This window comes from Manacus candei, unplaced genomic scaffold, assembly GCF_025592945.1.
Source record: "Manacus candei isolate 608988 ecotype Guabito, Panama unplaced genomic scaffold, ASM2559294v1 h1tg000119l, whole genome shotgun sequence".
Classification (NCBI taxonomy): Eukaryota; Metazoa; Chordata; class Aves; order Passeriformes; family Pipridae; genus Manacus; species Manacus candei.
The window spans coordinates 3582190-3600700 of NW_026138167.1; the positions used below are offsets into that span (position 1 = coordinate 3582190).

The following is an 18511-nucleotide window of genomic DNA, read 5'->3' on the forward strand; positions in this document are numbered from 1 at the left end:
GGTGTTTCCTCTACTCCTATTTCAGATTATTCCCTTTCTTCCTGTTTTTCTGTATAGTTCCCAGACCTTCTTAGGATTGCCCAGTTGGCACCTGAATAGCCACCATTTGCATTTGAGCTTTAGATTGTACAAGGCTTCTAATTTGTAGACTGAAATAAGGACTCAGCTTGTTCACACAGAGGAAGCAAAATTCCATTTCCTGATCTGGACTAGATGCAGAGTAAAAAGCTCCAGTGTGACACAGAAAGAGGAAACCCCCCCACAGATTGGCACCCCTTCCTCAGTCTCTTCAGTGTTTTCAGGTTGGGTATTTGCTCCAGCTGAATGTTGCCAATGGCCAGGGCTCTGCAGTCAGCTTTGATTTGACTGTTTCTAATCTAAAGTGTTTCTCTGTGCTGTTGTCTCCATGCACAATGCCCTGCCCTACACTTTCAGTTCTGCTGACATAACTGTTTTTGGAGCTGTACTATGACCTGTATAAGGGAAGCCATCCTGCTTTTTTTTTTTTTTTTTTTAATTTCAAAAAAGTTCAGGAAAAGAAAGATAGTTTTGTTGTTTTTGAGTGAAATGCCAAATGAGATTCCTGGTCCCACAGGACCATGGGCAGAGGAAGGAGCTGAAGCTGGGCAAGGGCACCTAAACCCCACATTACAGCCAACAATGGGGTCTCCTCAAGTGTGGCCTGTGGCATTTCCTTTGAATGCAAACCTGTCCATGTGTCTTAAGCTGCTGTTGGGGGACTGTGTGGCAGAATCTTTAGTTAGAAGAACATGTCAGAATTTGATTGTGTAGCTACCTCATAAGGGCACGAACTCAGGTGTTTCAGATAACATCTGAATTTTGTGCAGGAGCTTACAGCTTTGTGATAATACCCCTCAGAACGTGAGCAAGGACAGCAAACAGCTCTGAATCACATTGTCTTGACTTCAGCTCAGCTGAACACAGGGTATGAGTTAGTAGGGACTTTGGTGCAAAAGGCTTAAATTAAACCATCTTCCTACTCCCCACCCCCAATTGGGCCCACTACACTGTGACACATATTTTGTAAGACTGTGCTTAAATCAATGCTAAAAGCTGTGGTTCCAAACTCTGTCCTGTGCTTTGTGTTGTTTCAGCTGGACTTTATCTCCTATTAGCAAGCTCCAGCCAGGGTGTGGTTGCTGACAATAGGAGGTTGCTGTAAACATTAACGAATTAACTGAGGCGGGATGTGTGCTGGGCAAGGACAGCAGCGGGAACCTTTGCTCAGTGCAGTGACCCCACTGCCCAGCCCAGGAGCTGAAGCAGGTGCCCCTGCAGAGGAGGGGGGGAAGAAAGCAGAATCATCCCACAGGTTGAGGAGCACTGGCATGTGCAGTACCTGTGCAGAGAACAGGAAAGCTGAAGGGCTTGGAAGGCAAGCCCAGCACTTTTAAACCCTGGGAAGATCTTGCCTCAGAAAGAGCTCAGTGAACGGGTACGACTTCCTTCGCCTGCTGCAGAGGGGTGAAGAGCTGAGTCAGCTGGGCTGAGGTTTGTACTGTGATCCCACACATTTTAAGCTGGGCTACTTGTGTACAAACTTACATGCTTCCCATCAGGTTGCACTGTGCTTTTGGTACATACAAATGTGTCAGTCATTTAGTCCAGTGAATGTTTTGGGTTGTTATACCACTAAAAGCTTGCAGTAGAAACTCATGGGACAATTCTTTCCTGTCTGTTATATCTCCTTTTTAAACTATTTCTGTTAAACTTTGGAAACTGTGCTCTCCTGCAGCCATCTCACCTTGAAAACACACTACAGAACAAGCAGATTGGGCAGTGCCCATACTCACACTGAGTGGCAGCTCAGCATGTACTGGGTGCTGCCTGGTCTCAATTCTATAAAGTGAGGAAAAAAAGCCAAAAACCCTGGACCTGTTAACTAGTTCTGTCAGACCAGACTATAAGAGACAAGGGTTTTTTGTCTACTGAATAAATTGAGTGTGTCAGGTGGGGAAGGGGCTGCATGGAAAAATTTTCACTCAGGTTATAGATGGAATACCCAAAAGTTGCCCTCTGCCTATCTCTGCTCAGTTGGTAGGGAGGAGAGCTACATCATTCCTCTTTGCCCACACTATATCCTATAGGAATGCAGGAGAGAGATAAGTGCAGAAGAATAGAATCTCCCTGCTGATCCTTGTTGCCTTTAAACACCACTCAGTTGCACAGAAATTTCCTGTGGAAGTTGCAAGTGTTTTATGTTGCTATAAAAGGTGGGGTTTTTTAAGGAAGCTAAAAACAGATAGATGAGGTGGGGTGGATGGTAAAAAATACCTTTCTGCAAAATATCAGTATATGTTAAGACATTTCTGTTGCTTGCATAAAGTCTGGAAAGAAGCATGAATCACAGCAATCCATTTAGGATATAGATATACAACAACCTATTGCATCTTTTTTGTCCTCTTATTGTCCTTGCTAACTCCTTGTCCTTTCAGTTCATTAAATCAGCGAATACATTAGTCATTTGCACCAGAAATTACTCACTTTTGGCCACTTTTTCTCTCAGGAAGGCTCCACTGAGTCCTTTGGAAACTTGACTCCCTGTTTCTCCTTCCAGGTGTGTCTCCAGGTTCCTCGTCCCACCTTTGTGAGCACCTTGTGTCATGGTAGATCCCTTGGGCTCAGCGAGCTGGACTCTGCTCCCTGCAGAGCCACCGGCACTGTCGGCAGAGCTGCTCCTCTGGTCCTGCTGGTGAGCAAACTTTACCTGTGGGGCTGCCAACTCCAGGAGGAGGGAGCTGCTCTGGCTTAGGGGTGTTGCCACCAGTCAGGTCCGGTTCAGAGACCTGGTTCAGTTGTAAAGCAAAATTCTGTATGACTGTGCATGCATTTCCAGCTTTCAGGAGAAAAGGAGACTCTGTATTCTGGAGAGGCAAATATTTAATGTTCGTGTCTTGTGTGAAGGAACTGCAGTGTTGCTGCCCCCCCTGTTATGACTTCAGTTCCCTCAAAATCTTGAGATTAATCTAAAAAATAAGACTTTTTAAAAATCTAGCTATACATTTTTTGTCACTGTTTTGTTTCCTAAGCCCTGTTTGGGAGAGAGATTGGGGATATTAACACTGTGCTGTCTCAGGGATAAATGGTGAGTTTTTTACTAGGTTTAGAAACTCCCACATATACATTTGCCTGCCTGTCCTCTGAGGCCAGTTTCCATCAGTTTTATTCCCATTTCCTAAGTCAGCTGTATCCCTGTGTACCTTCTATCCTCCAGACCTGCAAATGCATTTCCAGCAGGAGTCTCATTTTCCTCAGTCTCACAAGACCAGGTGCACAGTGCCTCGTGCCTTTAGGTTTTTCTCAGGCTGAGTGCTTAGAACAATTGGTCTGGGTAAAATTTTTCATTCAGAATTGTTTGGGTTTTTTTGTGTTATGAAAACATCAACCTAAAGGAGATGTTTGCTCGCAAACCAAGGCTAATTCTAATATTTTAGTTTTGTTGTGCTGGTACATGTAACAATTGCTATCATAAAGCTCTGTGTGATTTAAACATGCATAATTTTAGGCAAATGCTCTAGTATTTTGCTGTCTTAGGGATATAGTAAATAAAATAATTTCAGGATGACAAAGGCCAGGGAAGAGGCTCCCATTGGTATTGAATGGATGTCAAATCAAATTTCTGCTGTATTAGCAAAGCTTTATCTGAAAAAAGTTTGCTTCTTATTCTATCTTTAGAAGTATTACAAGGTTATAAATAAATAGTGTGTATCTTTCTAAAATGTGTGCAGTCTTTGGTTTTGAAGTTGTCCATGTTTCTTCATATGGATAATTAAATTGCTTTTGGCTGACTTATCTACTTGAGGAGGGCGATCACAATGTATACCCTTTCTTTTTGCACACCCAGGCACATTATCTGGAAGATGTGAGAATCCATTGGCTATATTTTACGGTTTTTGTAAGGTTACAAAACATGAAATAAGGCCTTGGAAATGGCTCTACCAAAGACGTAAGTTCAATTTTATTGTTTGATATCAGGTGATTGTTAAGGGTCTTACAGTAGCTACATTTTTATGTCTCCACTGTAAATACTTGACCAACAGCTCAGCCTGTAAGTGGCTCTCCTATAAAGTTTAGTATAACAAGCATTTCTCATGATCATGGGTGTTACTGTCAGTAACATTCTGATTTGCCGATGTTTATTTCTGTTTAATTAAAATAAGAGTTTGTTTTGATCTTGCTTTTAAAAATTATTTAGCATATAAACTTTACAGTAGCTTTACGAAGTCTCTCATTGTATCTTTCTCTAAGAATTTTTTGTTTGGTTTGTGATGTTCTCTGTTTTTCCTGCTTCCCAAACCTGTGTATCAGTAGGTTTCATTCTCACAGACTCAACATTCTGGTTGCAGTGCATTGGTCCAGGCACGGTACAAGCAGAGGCTTTGCCACAGGCAAATGTGGCACGTTTTCCAAAGGTGTTACTGGGTTTTGTTGATCAAAATACTCTCCTGGTAACAGCCCATCTAGAATGTTTGACAACATGAATTAATTCTTGAAAGAGACTTTCTAAAGCAGCGAGTGGAGTCAGGAACACAGTTCGAACTGGGAAATGGAGAACAAATCCCTGACCTTCATCGACAAAGCTAATGCTCATCTCTTTAATGTATGTTAAATTGTAAAAAATCACTTGGCTTCAAGTAGAATTTGCTTTCCTGAAGCCATGAGCTTGCTTTGAAAATCCACTTCTCCCTCTGACCTTGATTATCTTTCTCAACAATGCAGTGGTTTAAAACAAGACTTGTGTTCCTATGGCAGTATATACATGTCTGTGTGTATGAGTGAATGCACTGTAACTTTACAGCCTCAATAATATGGAAGAATTAACCTGGAATAAAAATACTTCAAAAAACAATCACAGGGGAAATAAAATTATTAGACAGACTTTCAAATTCACAACAAAAGTCAGTGTAGCCCTTTGGATTTCTTTCAGCTGTGTTTTGTATAACTTTGTTTTGCTTCTCACAGAGACCTAATCTTGCAAGGCTAGAACTTGTATGCAGAGCAGCTGGAATTAGTTAAATATTGGAACTACTGCTGGTTTGGTTGCATCCTCCAACATGACCAATCCTCAGTAAGTACCATCTGATATAATTATAATTGATTTTGAATGAAAGGGACAGGTTGCTGCCTGTAGGAGAACGATGTTGTGACATCAAAAAGGTTCTGAAGTTGTCTAAAGAGTGTGAATTAGCAGAAAAAACATGAATGCTGTAAGCATGTCTGATGTATTACTAACAGCAGTGGCTGAAAACTGGTATGTTATATTATTTTCAGGTCTGTTTGTCCTTTTTTTTTTCCCTGCCACCAAACCTGTCCCAAGCCTGTCTGCCAGCACTAGTCTGTTTTTTTGGTTTTGTTTTCAGTCAAATCAGATTATGTCTGTGATTTAGTCTGTCTAAGAATACAGAAGCTAAGTACTGTTGGGAGAGGGAAGGCAGCACCAACTCCTCTCCTTTTTCCTTTATAATACTGGAAATGGGATCATCGTGTGCTCTTTCATGTAAAACTGAACCCGCTTGGTCCTATAAAGGTAAATGTCCACAGGATGGCACTAAAGGTGAAAATCAAAGAAAATTCTTGCTAAAATTAGTTCCTACCTCTGGGTTTCTGATTTCAGATTGTTTACAGAAGAATACAGTTCGTTTGGAAATCAAAGAATCTCATTACTTTCCGTTATTAGTTACACATGAATAAAATAAAGGCCTTTAGGTTGTTCAAATAGTACTTCCTTTTACCTCTGCTCACTGCCATAGTATGACACAGCTACAGCCTTTCCCTGCCAAATACTGGAGATATAACAGCATTTTCTGGTTTTTTTTTAAGTTACTTTCTTATGTAATGCTGGCAGCAGCTAGCTCCATTTAATTTAGGAATAATGTCCTCCATCTGAAAGGGTTAGTCTAATGTGAGGCTCTGACCAATAGAAACCTTCACACAGAATTTTGGTTCCCTCACTCGCCTCCATAGATTATATCCTTATACAAAATATAACAGTTAAGTACTCTTCTAAACTCATTACTTCTGGGGAAAAAAAAAGGAACTGTTAATCAGGTTGCTTAAATTGCTGGAAGATTTTAATAAGCTTCTTTAAAACAAAATCACCAGTGCAATTTTTGCAGTCAAATATCAGAGTGAAGTTGGGTGCTAAGAACTTTTTACCTATATCCCCGTGGAAAAGGAGTATCTTCTCACCTGGTGTTGCAAACCTTTGACAGTAGCCTGAGATTTTTTCAGAAGTTAACAGGCCCCCCTGGAAGAAAGCTGGAGGAGTTTGTGCTTGCACCTGCTGTGGATCAAACAGAGCAAGAGCTTTGGCTGGTGCTGCAGAGGATCACCCTGGCCATGCAGACTGTCCTACAGTGGAGTCATCCCTCACATGCACTCGATAATACACTCCCTAAGTTTCTAGAGCAGGAGTATCTTGTTATAAATGTGAAAGACATGCACATTGTCACACTGGTTTTAACTGCATGGAGATTCCATTAGTGTTAGTGGGCTGGTGTAAGAATACACCATCAGATTAAGTAACTGTGCATAAGGACAGTTTAGGTAATCTTTATGGAGGAGTCCATAATTCTTCTGAATCATTGTTCTCCTTTCAGAACTATTTTGTGATAACACAATGATCTTTTCTAGTTAAATGGAACAAAGCTGCCATCCATCAGAACTATTTGAATCAATATTCAGATCCACAGTGGAAGAGGGGTCAAACTGCACCATTAATTAACAGTTGATTTGTATACAATGATTAATAAGCTTAGCTATTTGTTGCTCACTGATGGAACTTACAAAGCAGTGAGCTTTTAGTTGGCACAGTTTCACATCTTCTTTCTGTTTTGCATGAATATTTTGCTTTTGGGTTCATGCATTTTTTCTGTGTTTGTTTGTTTATAGCACATCCATTTATATTTAGTGCCTTTGAAGCAGATTCAGCAGGGTGAAATGCTGTTCTCCTTTGTGAGGTTTCTGTTGATCACAGTGAGATCTACGAAAGACAAGTTTGGAGAGATTTGGTCTCCTCAATGACAACACCTCCCTCAATGACCTTGCAGAGGCCTTTTAAGTTGCTGGCTCTTTATGATTCCATGAAGTTCTTGTCTCTAACTTACTTTTTGCTTGTTTGCTTATTTATATATTTATATCTTTTATGTGTGTATGTGTGTTTATTATGTTTTCAGGCCTACAATTGAAGGTGGTGTTTCAGAAGTTGAGATAATTTCACAACAAGTAGAAGAAGAGACCAAAAGCATTGCTCCTGTACAGCTTGTTAACTTTGCTTATCGAGATCTGCCTTTAGCTGCACTTGATCTGTCTGTGGCTGGGTCCCAGCTTTTGTCAAATTTGGATGAGGAGTACCAAAGAGAGGGGTAAGTACAAAGGACAGAATTTTGGTTTATGGTTTTAGATTATAGTGATTTCAGGACCTGTAAAATAGGACACCTTAAGCTGGAGAAGTGCAGCCAGTTGTCCTCAAACTCTTTTTAAAACCATTGTCACAGAATGGAAGTGACCTTTTCTAATACAGCTAAACTGGGCTGGTTTGGGGCTCTTTATAATTCTGCTGTTTGACCACAGTTTGGAAGCCTTGTCCCAGGAAAAACTGGACAAAAGATCTATAGCCCATCAGAAAAGCAGAATGGCCTGGTGAAAGTTCTTTGCAAAGGAGTTTCAGGAGGGTTTCAGGATGACAGAGAGTTGGCTGCTGAGATTCTTGTATGTAGTTGTGCATCTCCTGACAGAGGTAATGGCACAGTACTGCTGATTCCTGGACAGATAGTGTACTTTTCACCCAGTGATTTGAATTGTGTAGTTTGATCATGTGTGAATGTTGCCTTTGATAATGTATATAGTACATACATACTGCTCCTGTTTTCATAGAACAATGATTCCAGTTTTATTGAAATAAAAGATCTTAACCAGTTCATAGCATTTGCTCAAACATAACCCAGTGTCAGATTATGTAGCATTGTTGTCCTACAGGACATTAGAAGTCATCCTTATGCCTGGTTCAGGCTTGAAGTGGCTGTAGGTGGACTGCTGTACTAAATCCTTTGTGAAAGATTTGGGTCAACTGGAGAGAATCCAGAGGAAGGCAGTGAGAATGATTAGAGGCTCAGAAAACCTGCCATGGAGTACTGATTGAAATAACATGAAGAAGAGACTTTGAGGGGAGCTTCTAAGAGACTTCAGTGAGGAAGGGAACAGCCTGTTATTGATCTCTGTGGTGTTTGGGACAAGAAGTAAGAAGCTGGTATTGCAGCAGAGAACAGTGACGGCAGGGAAGGGCTGGGGTAAATGGCTGGTGTGTGGGGGAAGGAGGGGAACTGAGGTACTGTAGTCAGGAAGGTGTATTTGTCAGGAATGATAACACTATAGTTTAACATCCCTTGGGACAGAGGTGAGGTGAGCACAGGTGCCCAGCCCTGCTGGTTCTGTGATTGCTGTTCCACCGTGTGTCACACTGAACATGTCTGCTCCACTGCCAGTGGGATCCATACAAAAGCACTTCCCAGTAAGCCATGTAGAATGCTTGCTGATGAAGACATTAATAAAGGGTTTTATATAAGCCTCCATTTATTAACAACTCAATGAGTTTTAACCTGTGCTCTGTAATCAACAGAGACCTGCTTGATCTCAGCCCAGCAGGTATTCTGTGTGGAAGTCAGGAAGCAATATGTGGGGAAGGCTCTTGCTTTTAATTTCTTTCCAAATTGGACTTTATGAGACATCTCCAGAAAGTTGTTACTCCAAACAAGGGGAAATACATTTTGAGTAGGTTATATAAGCACGGTACAACTGTAACATAAAATACCCTGCATAGCAAAAGAGGCACTTGAAAATTAATTTGAGTATGCAGGTGTAACCCTCAGGCTATTTTGGTGCTGAGTCAATACCAGTTTAGTTCAAGTATGCATTTTTATAGATTTTTATGATCTGCAACTCAATTTTTCACTATGCCAAAGGGCACAGATCTCTCATTGTAACCATTTGAGCAGCTTTGCAGTCTTAAGCATGGAAATAGGCCTGTCATTCTTTTCCTCAGCAGAGATCCCTTCCTTCACACAGACTTCTTTTGTGGCTTTGTCAGGCTGCATGGAAGTAAGCAGGGGCCATCCAGACCTCCCAGCTGTAGATTGCATTCTCTGAAGAAAATTCAGAGCTTTAGTTTGTACATCTCAGTGCATTTTGGCTGAGTCCTGGGACTGCATCTCCCGTGTGGGGGTGGTGGCCTCTTCCTTTCAGAAGCTCTCCTGACAACTGATGCCCTGAGAAATTTAGGAGCAGAGCTGAGCTCCAGAAGCCCAGCAGCAGACTTGAAATACTGTCCCCGTGCCACCTTCTGGCTTGGTGGGGAATATGTCTGGTTTTATGAATGGGGTGTGATTTCTTTCCCATGGCCTTGTAAGATGTGACTGGCTTCAGCCTGACTGAGAAGGAGATGGGGAGGGTCAGATCAGTGGACAGTCACCAGTAAGGTTCCATTTCCATGCATGGAGCAGCAAGAGGGACATCAGACTAGAGAAGAATGAGAGGGCAAGAAAGGAGTCTTCTGATTTAATGGTGCATCCTAAGGTTTTCCTCTAATCTTCCTTCTTTAAGGCCAGAAGGTGTTCAGGGTCCAAGCACAAATTTAACCTGGTTGCTAACGAGGGGAGCTTTTTGTTTCATCTGAGAGAATGTTTCTCTTAATAAAGCCAGTATTAATGGGCAATCAGGAATAGGTGGATAGCTCAGGAATAGCTCAGCCCTCTTTGTGTGCTTGGAAACTCTCAGATGGCATCAGATTAGCTACCCCTCCACAAGAAATGAAAAAACGAAAGGAAAAATTAAAAAAAAGAAAATTGTGGTCTGTCTTTAACTTGTCAGACAGACAGTGTGTAAGCTGACATTCCTATGGCTTTAATACTGGAATAAAGATCTTATTTTGTGTAGTTTGATGGATCTTTCCTTTTTTATATCAAATTCTCAGGGCAGTCAGTTCCTGTCTGTTGAAGGAATTTTGTGGACAGTTTGAGCTGTTTTGTCAGAAGTTTGGATGACAGTACTGATTCCTGTGCTAAGCAAAAAAGAAAGCACTGCAGATTAGATGGTGCATTAAGCCTGGCCCTGAAATACACCTGTAAGTGGTGAAAGGGTAATCAGGCAAGAAAAACCTTTCTGCACTCCCAGAAACCCTCAAACACATCACAAAATGTGTTGTCTTCTAATGTGGGCTGAGCATCTATTCTTCTCCCTCTGTAGACTTCTCACTTAGGGAAAGTACAAAGATTTGCATGATGGAAGTTGGTTAAGTTGGACAGAATCTGCATTACAAATACTCATTACAGGTCACTTGGGTGGGCTGGCATTGCCATTGCCTTGCACTGATGAGGAATAAGGTGTGTGAGGCTTCCCTGAGTAGGATAGGAGGGATTCCTGCATCTGCCTTGCTTCCTAGACTGATGTGCCTTTACTCTTCAGAAAAAGGAGGTTTTCTGGAAAATGCCAACAGTATGTGACTAAAACATTTGGAGTTTTATGTGACTGTAGCAGTCTCTTTATAAAGGTAATCTCTTCCTTACCGTGGGAAGAAGCTACTTTATCTTCTTACTGTTGGAAGAAACAAGAACCAATATGAGTGTGATGTTCCTCAGTTAATGGCCCCACTGATCTGCCCTGCAGTTCCCTGGTTGGACTCATCCTTAGAGATCACTGCTGTGCACTGCTCAGACATTGCAGAGATGGCTGAGACACACACATGAGAATTGAACTCATCCTGAAAATGTGCCTTGAATACCAAGGAGCACACCTGGTGCACACCTCTAACATATCTGTAGCAAATTGGGTGATGCTCAGGTACAAAAGCACAACTTGCAGCAGCAGAGTTGCCAGTTTGCTTTGTGTCTGTGAATGTACTGGGGAGGTTATGTCTGCACTGGACTCAGTTTGCATGAAAAGAGTATGCAAACATTTCTTTAAGGAGACTAATCACCCAGACTTTTAAATGTTAACATGAACTTTAAGTGCCACTCTTGATTTCTTTTTTTCCAGTCAAGTATTCTGTTTTCCAAAAACTATTTTCTCTCTTCTGCTTTTTGCATCAATGACCAATAAAAGTGCTGGAGAATAACCGGAAAATTGACAACCTGCAGAAAATGGGACATGTGCAGGGATAGGGAAATCTTCTCCTTCCTGTATTTTCCTGAAGTTCCAGTTAGGAGGTATCTATCACAATCATTTAGGAAGGAATTCACAGATAGTTGCACAACAGGCTGCATTTTAATGTTGTGTGACCATACAGATAGACAGTGAGCCTCTCTTGATGAAGATCTGTGTTTCCTGGGGGTTGTGAATCGAGGGGGGAGAGATATACACCGACTTTAAATTATTTGTTCTATTTGCTTTAAATTGCAGCTCTTGAGTTTTTTATATATTAAAGAAGTTTGAAACATGATGGTGCTTTCAAAATACTGTGTTTTACATAAAAAGAGGTAAAGTTTGGGATTTCACGCAGTTAATGTGACTCATTTGACATTAGCTGTAAACAGTTGGAATTTAATAATCATCTGTTCATAGCTTCAGATTTGTTTGGTATCAGCTAGAAAGTGCATTAAACAGTAGGAATATCTGAAAAAAAGAAAACTGCAGGGAGAGAGAGAGAGAGAGAAAGGAAGGGTAACCAAAACTGAACGGAGATTTACAGAGGTGCAGAATTAACACAGGGAAGAGTCGTGAGCTCTTCTTTTTAAATTGGTTGCAAGACTTTGCTGGTGAATAAATTCACTCATCCTGGGAGAAAAAGATGTCTGTCCCTTCACTGTCTTCTGTAATTGCACCGAGTAGATGCACTTATTTTGGTCTTCGTATTTATCTTTCAGATATTTGATCTTGTTGAGGTATTTTACTTAAAGTTGCTTTAACTAAAAGAACTTGATCGAGTTCTTACATTTCTCTTGCTTTCTGCTTTTCTGGTCTTTATCTGGCAGCATAATAAGAAATAGTCCCTTTTCTCAAAAGTTCTGTGCACCTCGTGCAGATCCTGGAATGCATGATGTTGATACATGGTGAATAATGAGGTTTAAGCTCAAGATAAATTGCAAAGGTTTTGGAGGGCAGAAGTATTTCACATAGCGAGCGAGCTCCTTGTATTTACAAAAGTGACTTGTAATTTATTTTTAGCTGCCAGTCATAGTCTGAATCCAGAAAGATGGTGCAAAATCCTAACATCAGGATACAGTGAAATGAGACTGTAGTGCTGATTTGTTCTTTGGGCAGTACTATATCACTGCTGCTCTCAGTGCTGTGGTCCAAAACTGAGACCTGCACTGCAGCAGAAAATGAGCATTCAGCACCACAGAACCTGTGAGGTGCCCAGCTCTTCACTAGAGACTACATGAAATTTTGGGCTATGTTATGGGGACGTTCGGTGATTTAGAATTTTTAAGCCTTTTAAGTGTTTATCTTTGTAAGTTTTGGTTTCCAGAATAGCTCATTACTGTGTTTATCCTTGTACCTAAATCCTTTGAGTGGATCCCTCCAACATCTTATCACTTGGTAGAGGGAGCACTGCTAGAAGTAAGACAAAGAATTAATTTTCTAGCTCAGTGATTTTCAGACTTTTTTGCTTTGGAGATCTTGCTGTATTTTTCCAGCAAACTTACTTTTCCCACATACTTTTTGTGGGTAGAAGTGTAATAATTGTAGCCCACAGACCACTGTTAGCAAAGTGCTTCCTTGGAGACTGGGAATGAAATGGATCTAATTTGTCTGGCTTGATACTGGAATTAGTTGTCTGAGTTGGAGAAGATATGACTTGGTGCAAAAATGGAAATGTGGATAAGCAATGGGACAAGGGGGAAATGTGGAAAAGATGAATATTTGTCTGGAAGGCAAAACTGTAAAAAAAATCAGCTAAATACTGAGCAGCACTATGAAAGCAAATCAGATCTTAGCATTGCTAAGGAAAAGGAGCAGAGAATAAAAGAGAGGCCGTTGTTGTGCCTCTGTAGATATCCAGGTTTTGCCCACATCTTGAACATGAGTGTAGTTCTGGTCCCTGTCAAAAAGGATATGGTAGATATAAAAGAACTGGAAAAGAATCAAAGGCAAACAGTGATCAAAGGTGTGATACAACATCTCACTGGAGATGACTATGTAAACTAGGACTCTTCAGTCTGGAGAAGAGAAGGTTGATGTGAGATTTGATTGACATTACAAAGTCTGTGACACAGAGAGGTTAAAATAAGGTTAGACACCCACACTCCCCTCTCCCAGCACAGTCTCTAGGGTACATTAATAGATTAAGGCCGGGTTCCAAAGAAGCAAAAAGAGGTTGCTCTTTGCACAGGGGGCAGTAGATGCCTGGAGCTACTTTCTAAAGGCTGTGTGGCTGCTAATAACTCATCTCCCTAAGGGGAGGTTGGACAAGTTTGTGGAAGAGAAATTCATTGAAGGTTGCTAAGTACAGTCTGAGAAAACACATCTATCTCAGGAAGTCACCAAATTGAAAATAGTTGGATGCTGTGAGAATGTTAAGGGGAAGTATTTATATGTTTGCTATGTTCTTACTCATCTTGAGACATCTGCTCATGGCCACTGTTGGAGACAGGATGCCAAGCCTTTGTTCTGGCTTAGTACAGCTGTTCTTATGTTTCTTAAAGGTAGTTTTTCAGCCTGATGTGGATACTTCACTAAAGATTTTAGCATAAAAAGAAAAAGCCTAATAAGCAATTTTCAAGTGAGAGAAGTAATAGGCCAGGTAATCACAGGTTATCTGTGGGCAAATGGTGTGTTACACACCTATAAAGAAGGCACAAATGATCCTAGAAAGCATAAAGTGCTTCAAATAGAGCTGGGAAGCATTCATGTAATTAATTAAACCTATTCCAAAATATTATGCACTGCTCCAGTAGTCTGTATTCACATGCAGAAGAGGCCACCAGGATAGTTACTGAGCCTGAGTGTCTGTTCTACAAAAAGCGTGGGCTTTAATTGAATTACATGAGTGGCTGCCATTACTGTGTGGAAATGCATCACAGACAAAATGCCAGCAAGGGAAGAGAACTAATCAAGCTAAAGAATAATGTTGGCACAAGAACAAGTGTGTGTAAACTGGCCATGGGTGAGTTTAGGGAGAAAACTGGGGCAATCTTTCCTACCCTTTTAGCAGCAGTTTTGCTGCAGTCTTACAAGAAGCGTTGTGGGGTTTGGAATAGTAAAAGTTTTAGGGAAAAAAAGATGAGGGTGTTGTCAGTAGTTAAACCAAGCTTGTAGGAGAAGTCTGGGAAAGGGGTGCAGAGCTCTGTCTGTTCCTTGGAGTGAGTTGCTCGAGGCCTCCAGCTCCTCTTGCCTGCTGTGAGGTTCTGCTGTCTGTGCTTCTCAGCCAGATTTTGTATTGTTATTTAGCCTTTCTGTGTTCCTGTCACTTCCTGACCATGGCCTTTCTACTCTTCAGATAGGGATTTGGATCTCCTCCATCCTTCTGTTGTCTGATCCTAGCCATCTTGTGAGATGCAAACACTTGCTGTTTAGCCAAAAGAAAAACAAAAAACAGGGTCAGGTATAATGCAGATTTGGGGGTATTTGTTTACAAGAACAGAAAATAGAAACAATGACAGCTGTTAACAGCTTGAAGAAATTGTTTGTAGTGATTCCTTACCAAATAAATATGTTCAACCTTTCCCAGTTTTGCCTTATGTTCTTTTTTTCCAAGCTGTTTATTAATAAGACTAGCAGTGATGATGACAGATTGGTTTTGCACAAAGCCATGTGTGAAAGTATCTTTAAAAAGAATTACCCCTGGTAAAATTCCACTAAATATATTTTAATGTCTCAGAACAAAACTTTACAGCCCTGTGTCACCATCAACCACAAAATTCCTGTGCTAGTGCAGTTATTTAATTCATCCATTAATTGCAAGAAAGGTCAATAATATTCCTGTTTTAGAGATGAAGTAGCTGAGGTACCTGATGAACATGTTTGAACTTTCACACAGGAAAGTTCTCCTAAGTCATACTTGTCTGTGGATTCAAGCAAACACAGTCAGGACACCAGGAGAATGTGTGCTTGTTCTCTGAACAAAATTGAGGACTATTTTATTGGTTTGAGGTTTTTTGATGGTGTGGTTTTTTTGGTTTGGTTTGGTTTGGTTTGGTTTTTTGGAGGATGGGGGAAATTGGGTTTTTTTTCTCATTTCTGTCGGAAGTGAGGGAAAAAGATGTTTTCCTTGTCTGTGGCTAGTGTGTAATCTCATAAATTTATGAAGAGCTCTGTGAGTTCTGGGGGTTTTGGTGTTTTTTTTGAAAAGTCTGTGTAGCTACATTTCTAATCTGAGCTTTAAATTTAAGTGCAGCTTTGCAGGGTCACAGAATTAGCCAGAATTTGGAAGGTAAGTTTAAACCCACACTAATTCTAGTAGGGATCTGTTTTTCTCCAAAACTGGATTTTTCATCTGTTGAATGGATGAGCCCTTCCACCTCAGAAGGGAGAAATTAGTGCTACTCTACTAAACAGGTTACAGGGTTGAAGAGATGAGGAGATTTGGGTATTAGGAGTCAGTGTGGTTAGCAGGTCATCAGGTTGATCTAAAATATATTTCTAGTTGGATTATAGTTCCTTTTGTTATTTATGTCCATCCTTTGCAAGAGGTAAGAAGTAAAAATAAAAAAAACCAGCAATTCAAGACAAGATCAGGACTGGACTGTACAGGAGTGTAGAAGTAGCAGGGAAGAGAAGTAGCAGGAGTAAGAAGTAGCTAAGCAGCACCCAGGAAAAAAACCACACAGGGCCCTTTTTAGAGTGAAATATGGGTGTAAACATGCAGATGAGCTGCCATTGACCTCTTAAGCTGATTGCTTTTTGCAATTGTAAGCTCACAGTTTCATTCAGGAGCTTTTTAGAATCAATGTTGTTGATACTGAATGATAACACTGAACAGAGAGAATAACTCTGTGTGCTTTAGGATTCTGTAAGTAATTAATAGCTTGAGTAATGATTATCATGGCTATATGTAATTGTTTATATAATAAACTTTTGGTTTATTTTTACTGGTACAGTTTGTATATTTGAAAATCTTGACTCTGTAGAGCTTTTAAAGGATTGTACTTGGGCCCTCTACTGATCATTCTGAGAATAGGAAAAGCTGCCCTGCAACATTAAAATGCTGGATAACGGGACTGTTGGAATAGGGAAGATAAATGTAAGTGGAGAATCAAACTAAAGTTTGTTCTGTTTAAACAGGGCCATGCCCCCTCGTTGTTTTAGAAAATCTAAAAAAAAAAACCCCAAGCCCAAAATCGTAGTTGCGTTAAAAACAAGTTGACCTATTTTGAGGTGATGTAAAATAAAATCCATTAAAAGATCAAATTGGAAAAAAGGCCCTATCCCAATGCCTTTTTTATTTTGCCTTATGTTTTAAAACTACCTGTTTAAAACGTAGTGCATTCTGTATTCAGGCTTGAAGCATAACCAAGTTTAACGTAAGGGCAAGTTCCTGATAGTAACACTTGTCAAATCTTCTCTGAAGTTTTAAGAGTCAGTTGAGGAGGTCTCTCACAGTCAGGTAATCAGGCAATCTGAGGCAAGTGTTGATGTGCTTAATTCTGAGAAGCTGCTTGAAAGTGTCAAGTCTCTGAGCACTGCTTGGCATCACTTTCTCCCCCATCTCTGAGTGTGGGTACGTCAGAGAACATTTTGTGATGTTTTTCCAAGTGTTTGATTATAACAGGAGTTATTGAGTCTAGAGCTGTTTATTTGGAATTGATCAGTACCATCATATCTTCTTCTGTACCAATGGTTTCTGTGTATTGTCATTTTAGTTCGGTGGGGTTACTGCACCACACTCGTGTGCTTGCAGCTTTTTAAGCCTAGTCAATAAATCATGTCAGCTTTTCATTACCTAAAGTGTATTTACAGTGCTTGGAAAATCTGAAGTGTCAGGCAATACCCCACCAGAACTTCCTGAGGTGAGCCAGGACAGGAACACTGAGAGCACTCTGATGAGAAATTATATGTATCAAAGTGAAACTGGAGGGGTGTGGGGGTGGTTTAGGAGGAAAAAAGTATCAGGATGTGCTTTATGCTTCTGAAGTCCATGCTACTGGTATTGTCATTACCAATACTCTCAAAAGAAAAAAAAATTATTTTTTAGCAGCCCCCTTGTAATTTTGTATCTGCATTAGTGCAACCTTTGCAGATCCATCAACCTCTGTCCAGAGTTCTGGTCCTCGGAGCCTCCTCCTAACTGCATCCTGCCTAAACCTTATTTTTCCTCTAAAACAAGGTGATGTCATCTAAACTAGGTTTGGGAGCAGTCCCTGGTGCATGTTGTCCCCAAAACTGTGTTACCCCAAACTCCAGGAAAGTAATTTTTGGCCTGATCCACGAGCAGAGTGGTGAGAGTTAGACAGATAGGCAAGTGAGAGAGCCTTGGTCAGAGGTTTGACACTTAGCCAGGTGTGTGCCTTTGCTACTGCAGGTGTAGCTATGGAATCATTCTTTGGTGTTTTCCACATTCCTATTGCTCCTTTCCACGAGGTCGTGGACTGATTGTTGCAAACTAAATTTGGCAGCCCTTGTCAGATCCGTCTCATAGCAGAGCAGGGATAAAGGGGAATGACCATAAAATTCAACAGCAGAGAAATTCTTAAAAAAAAGCATCATTGACTTATGAATAGCAGAGCCCTGCTGTGCCTTGGTGCTCCCAGAGAAGGGAATGCAGCGTGTCTGTCAAAGTGAGAGCACGTGGAAAAGGGGCAGACAGGAAGAAAGTAGAAGTGTGTGTGTGATAATTAGGGCTGCATCACTCCATGCACTGAAGGCACTTGAACACCAGTGCACTGCACAGCTGGGGGGACACACAAAATCCCCAGGGGAAAGGGGTTTTTTATGTGTTTTTCTTGGTCAGGAAACCAGTGAAAGTGAATTTTGCAAAGTCTTTGTGCATTATTGCTGAGTGTATCCATAACAGCAGAACTTGTAATTTTGAGTTCACTGCTCTTTAGCTCTTTTCCTTTTTCACTTCTTCTTCTTTTCTTTTCTTTTCTTGTTTTTCCCCTAATTTTATTTCTTTAGATCTAACTGGCTAAAACCGTGCTGTGGGAGACGAGCAGCTGTGTGGCAGGTATTTTTGCTCAGTGCAAGTCTCAACAGTTTCCTGGTAGCCTGTGTAGTATTGGTGGTGATTCTTCTGACTCTGGAACTCCTAATAGATATAAAGCTTCTCCAGTGTGAGTAGGAGGATTTTTTTTTCTTTTTCTTTTTTTTTCTCTTTCTTTTTTTTTTTTAATTTTGATAAAATAAAGGCTTAACTTGCTGGGAGGTTTTTGAAGGGGGGAGGATGGTGGGGATTTTTTTTCCTACCATTTAAATTATTACTAGGTTAGGTAAGAAATGTGTTTTTGTGGAACCCTGGTACAGTGAAGTCAGTCTCTTCCTTATTTTGCTGACCAAATTCAGGTCAACTAACAAATTCAGTATAGGACAAATTTTCAAAGGCTACAAGCAGAGTGTACAT

At 40.7% G+C, this 18511-nt stretch overlaps 2 protein-coding genes across 5 annotated transcripts in view; one reads left to right on the plus strand and one right to left on the minus strand.

The window, feature by feature from the left end:
- The window catches only part of NRG4 (neuregulin 4), a 44498-nt gene extending 41833 nt beyond the window's left edge, over nucleotides 1–2665 (minus strand). The window contains exon 1 of one of the 3 annotated variants that reach the window (XM_051770389.1): nucleotides 2506–2665. The gene's annotated coding sequence lies outside the window, so the exon portion shown is untranslated. The remainder of the gene's footprint in view (nucleotides 1–2505) is intronic. The other 2 variants (XM_051770385.1, XM_051770388.1) reach the window with 2 other exon arrangements.
- The window catches only part of TMEM266 (transmembrane protein 266), a 60142-nt gene continuing 44217 nt past the window's right edge, over nucleotides 2587–18511 (plus strand). For both annotated transcript variants that reach the window (XM_051770361.1, XM_051770362.1), the window contains exons 1-5: nucleotides 2587–2713; nucleotides 3866–3967; nucleotides 4984–5089; nucleotides 7197–7385; nucleotides 18070–18224. In XM_051770361.1, coding sequence (XP_051626321.1) covers nucleotides 5076–5089; nucleotides 7197–7385; nucleotides 18070–18224 — 358 coding nt within the window. In that variant the 5' untranslated portion in view covers nucleotides 2587–2713; nucleotides 3866–3967; nucleotides 4984–5075. The remainder of the gene's footprint in view (nucleotides 2714–3865; nucleotides 3968–4983; nucleotides 5090–7196; nucleotides 7386–18069; nucleotides 18225–18511) is intronic.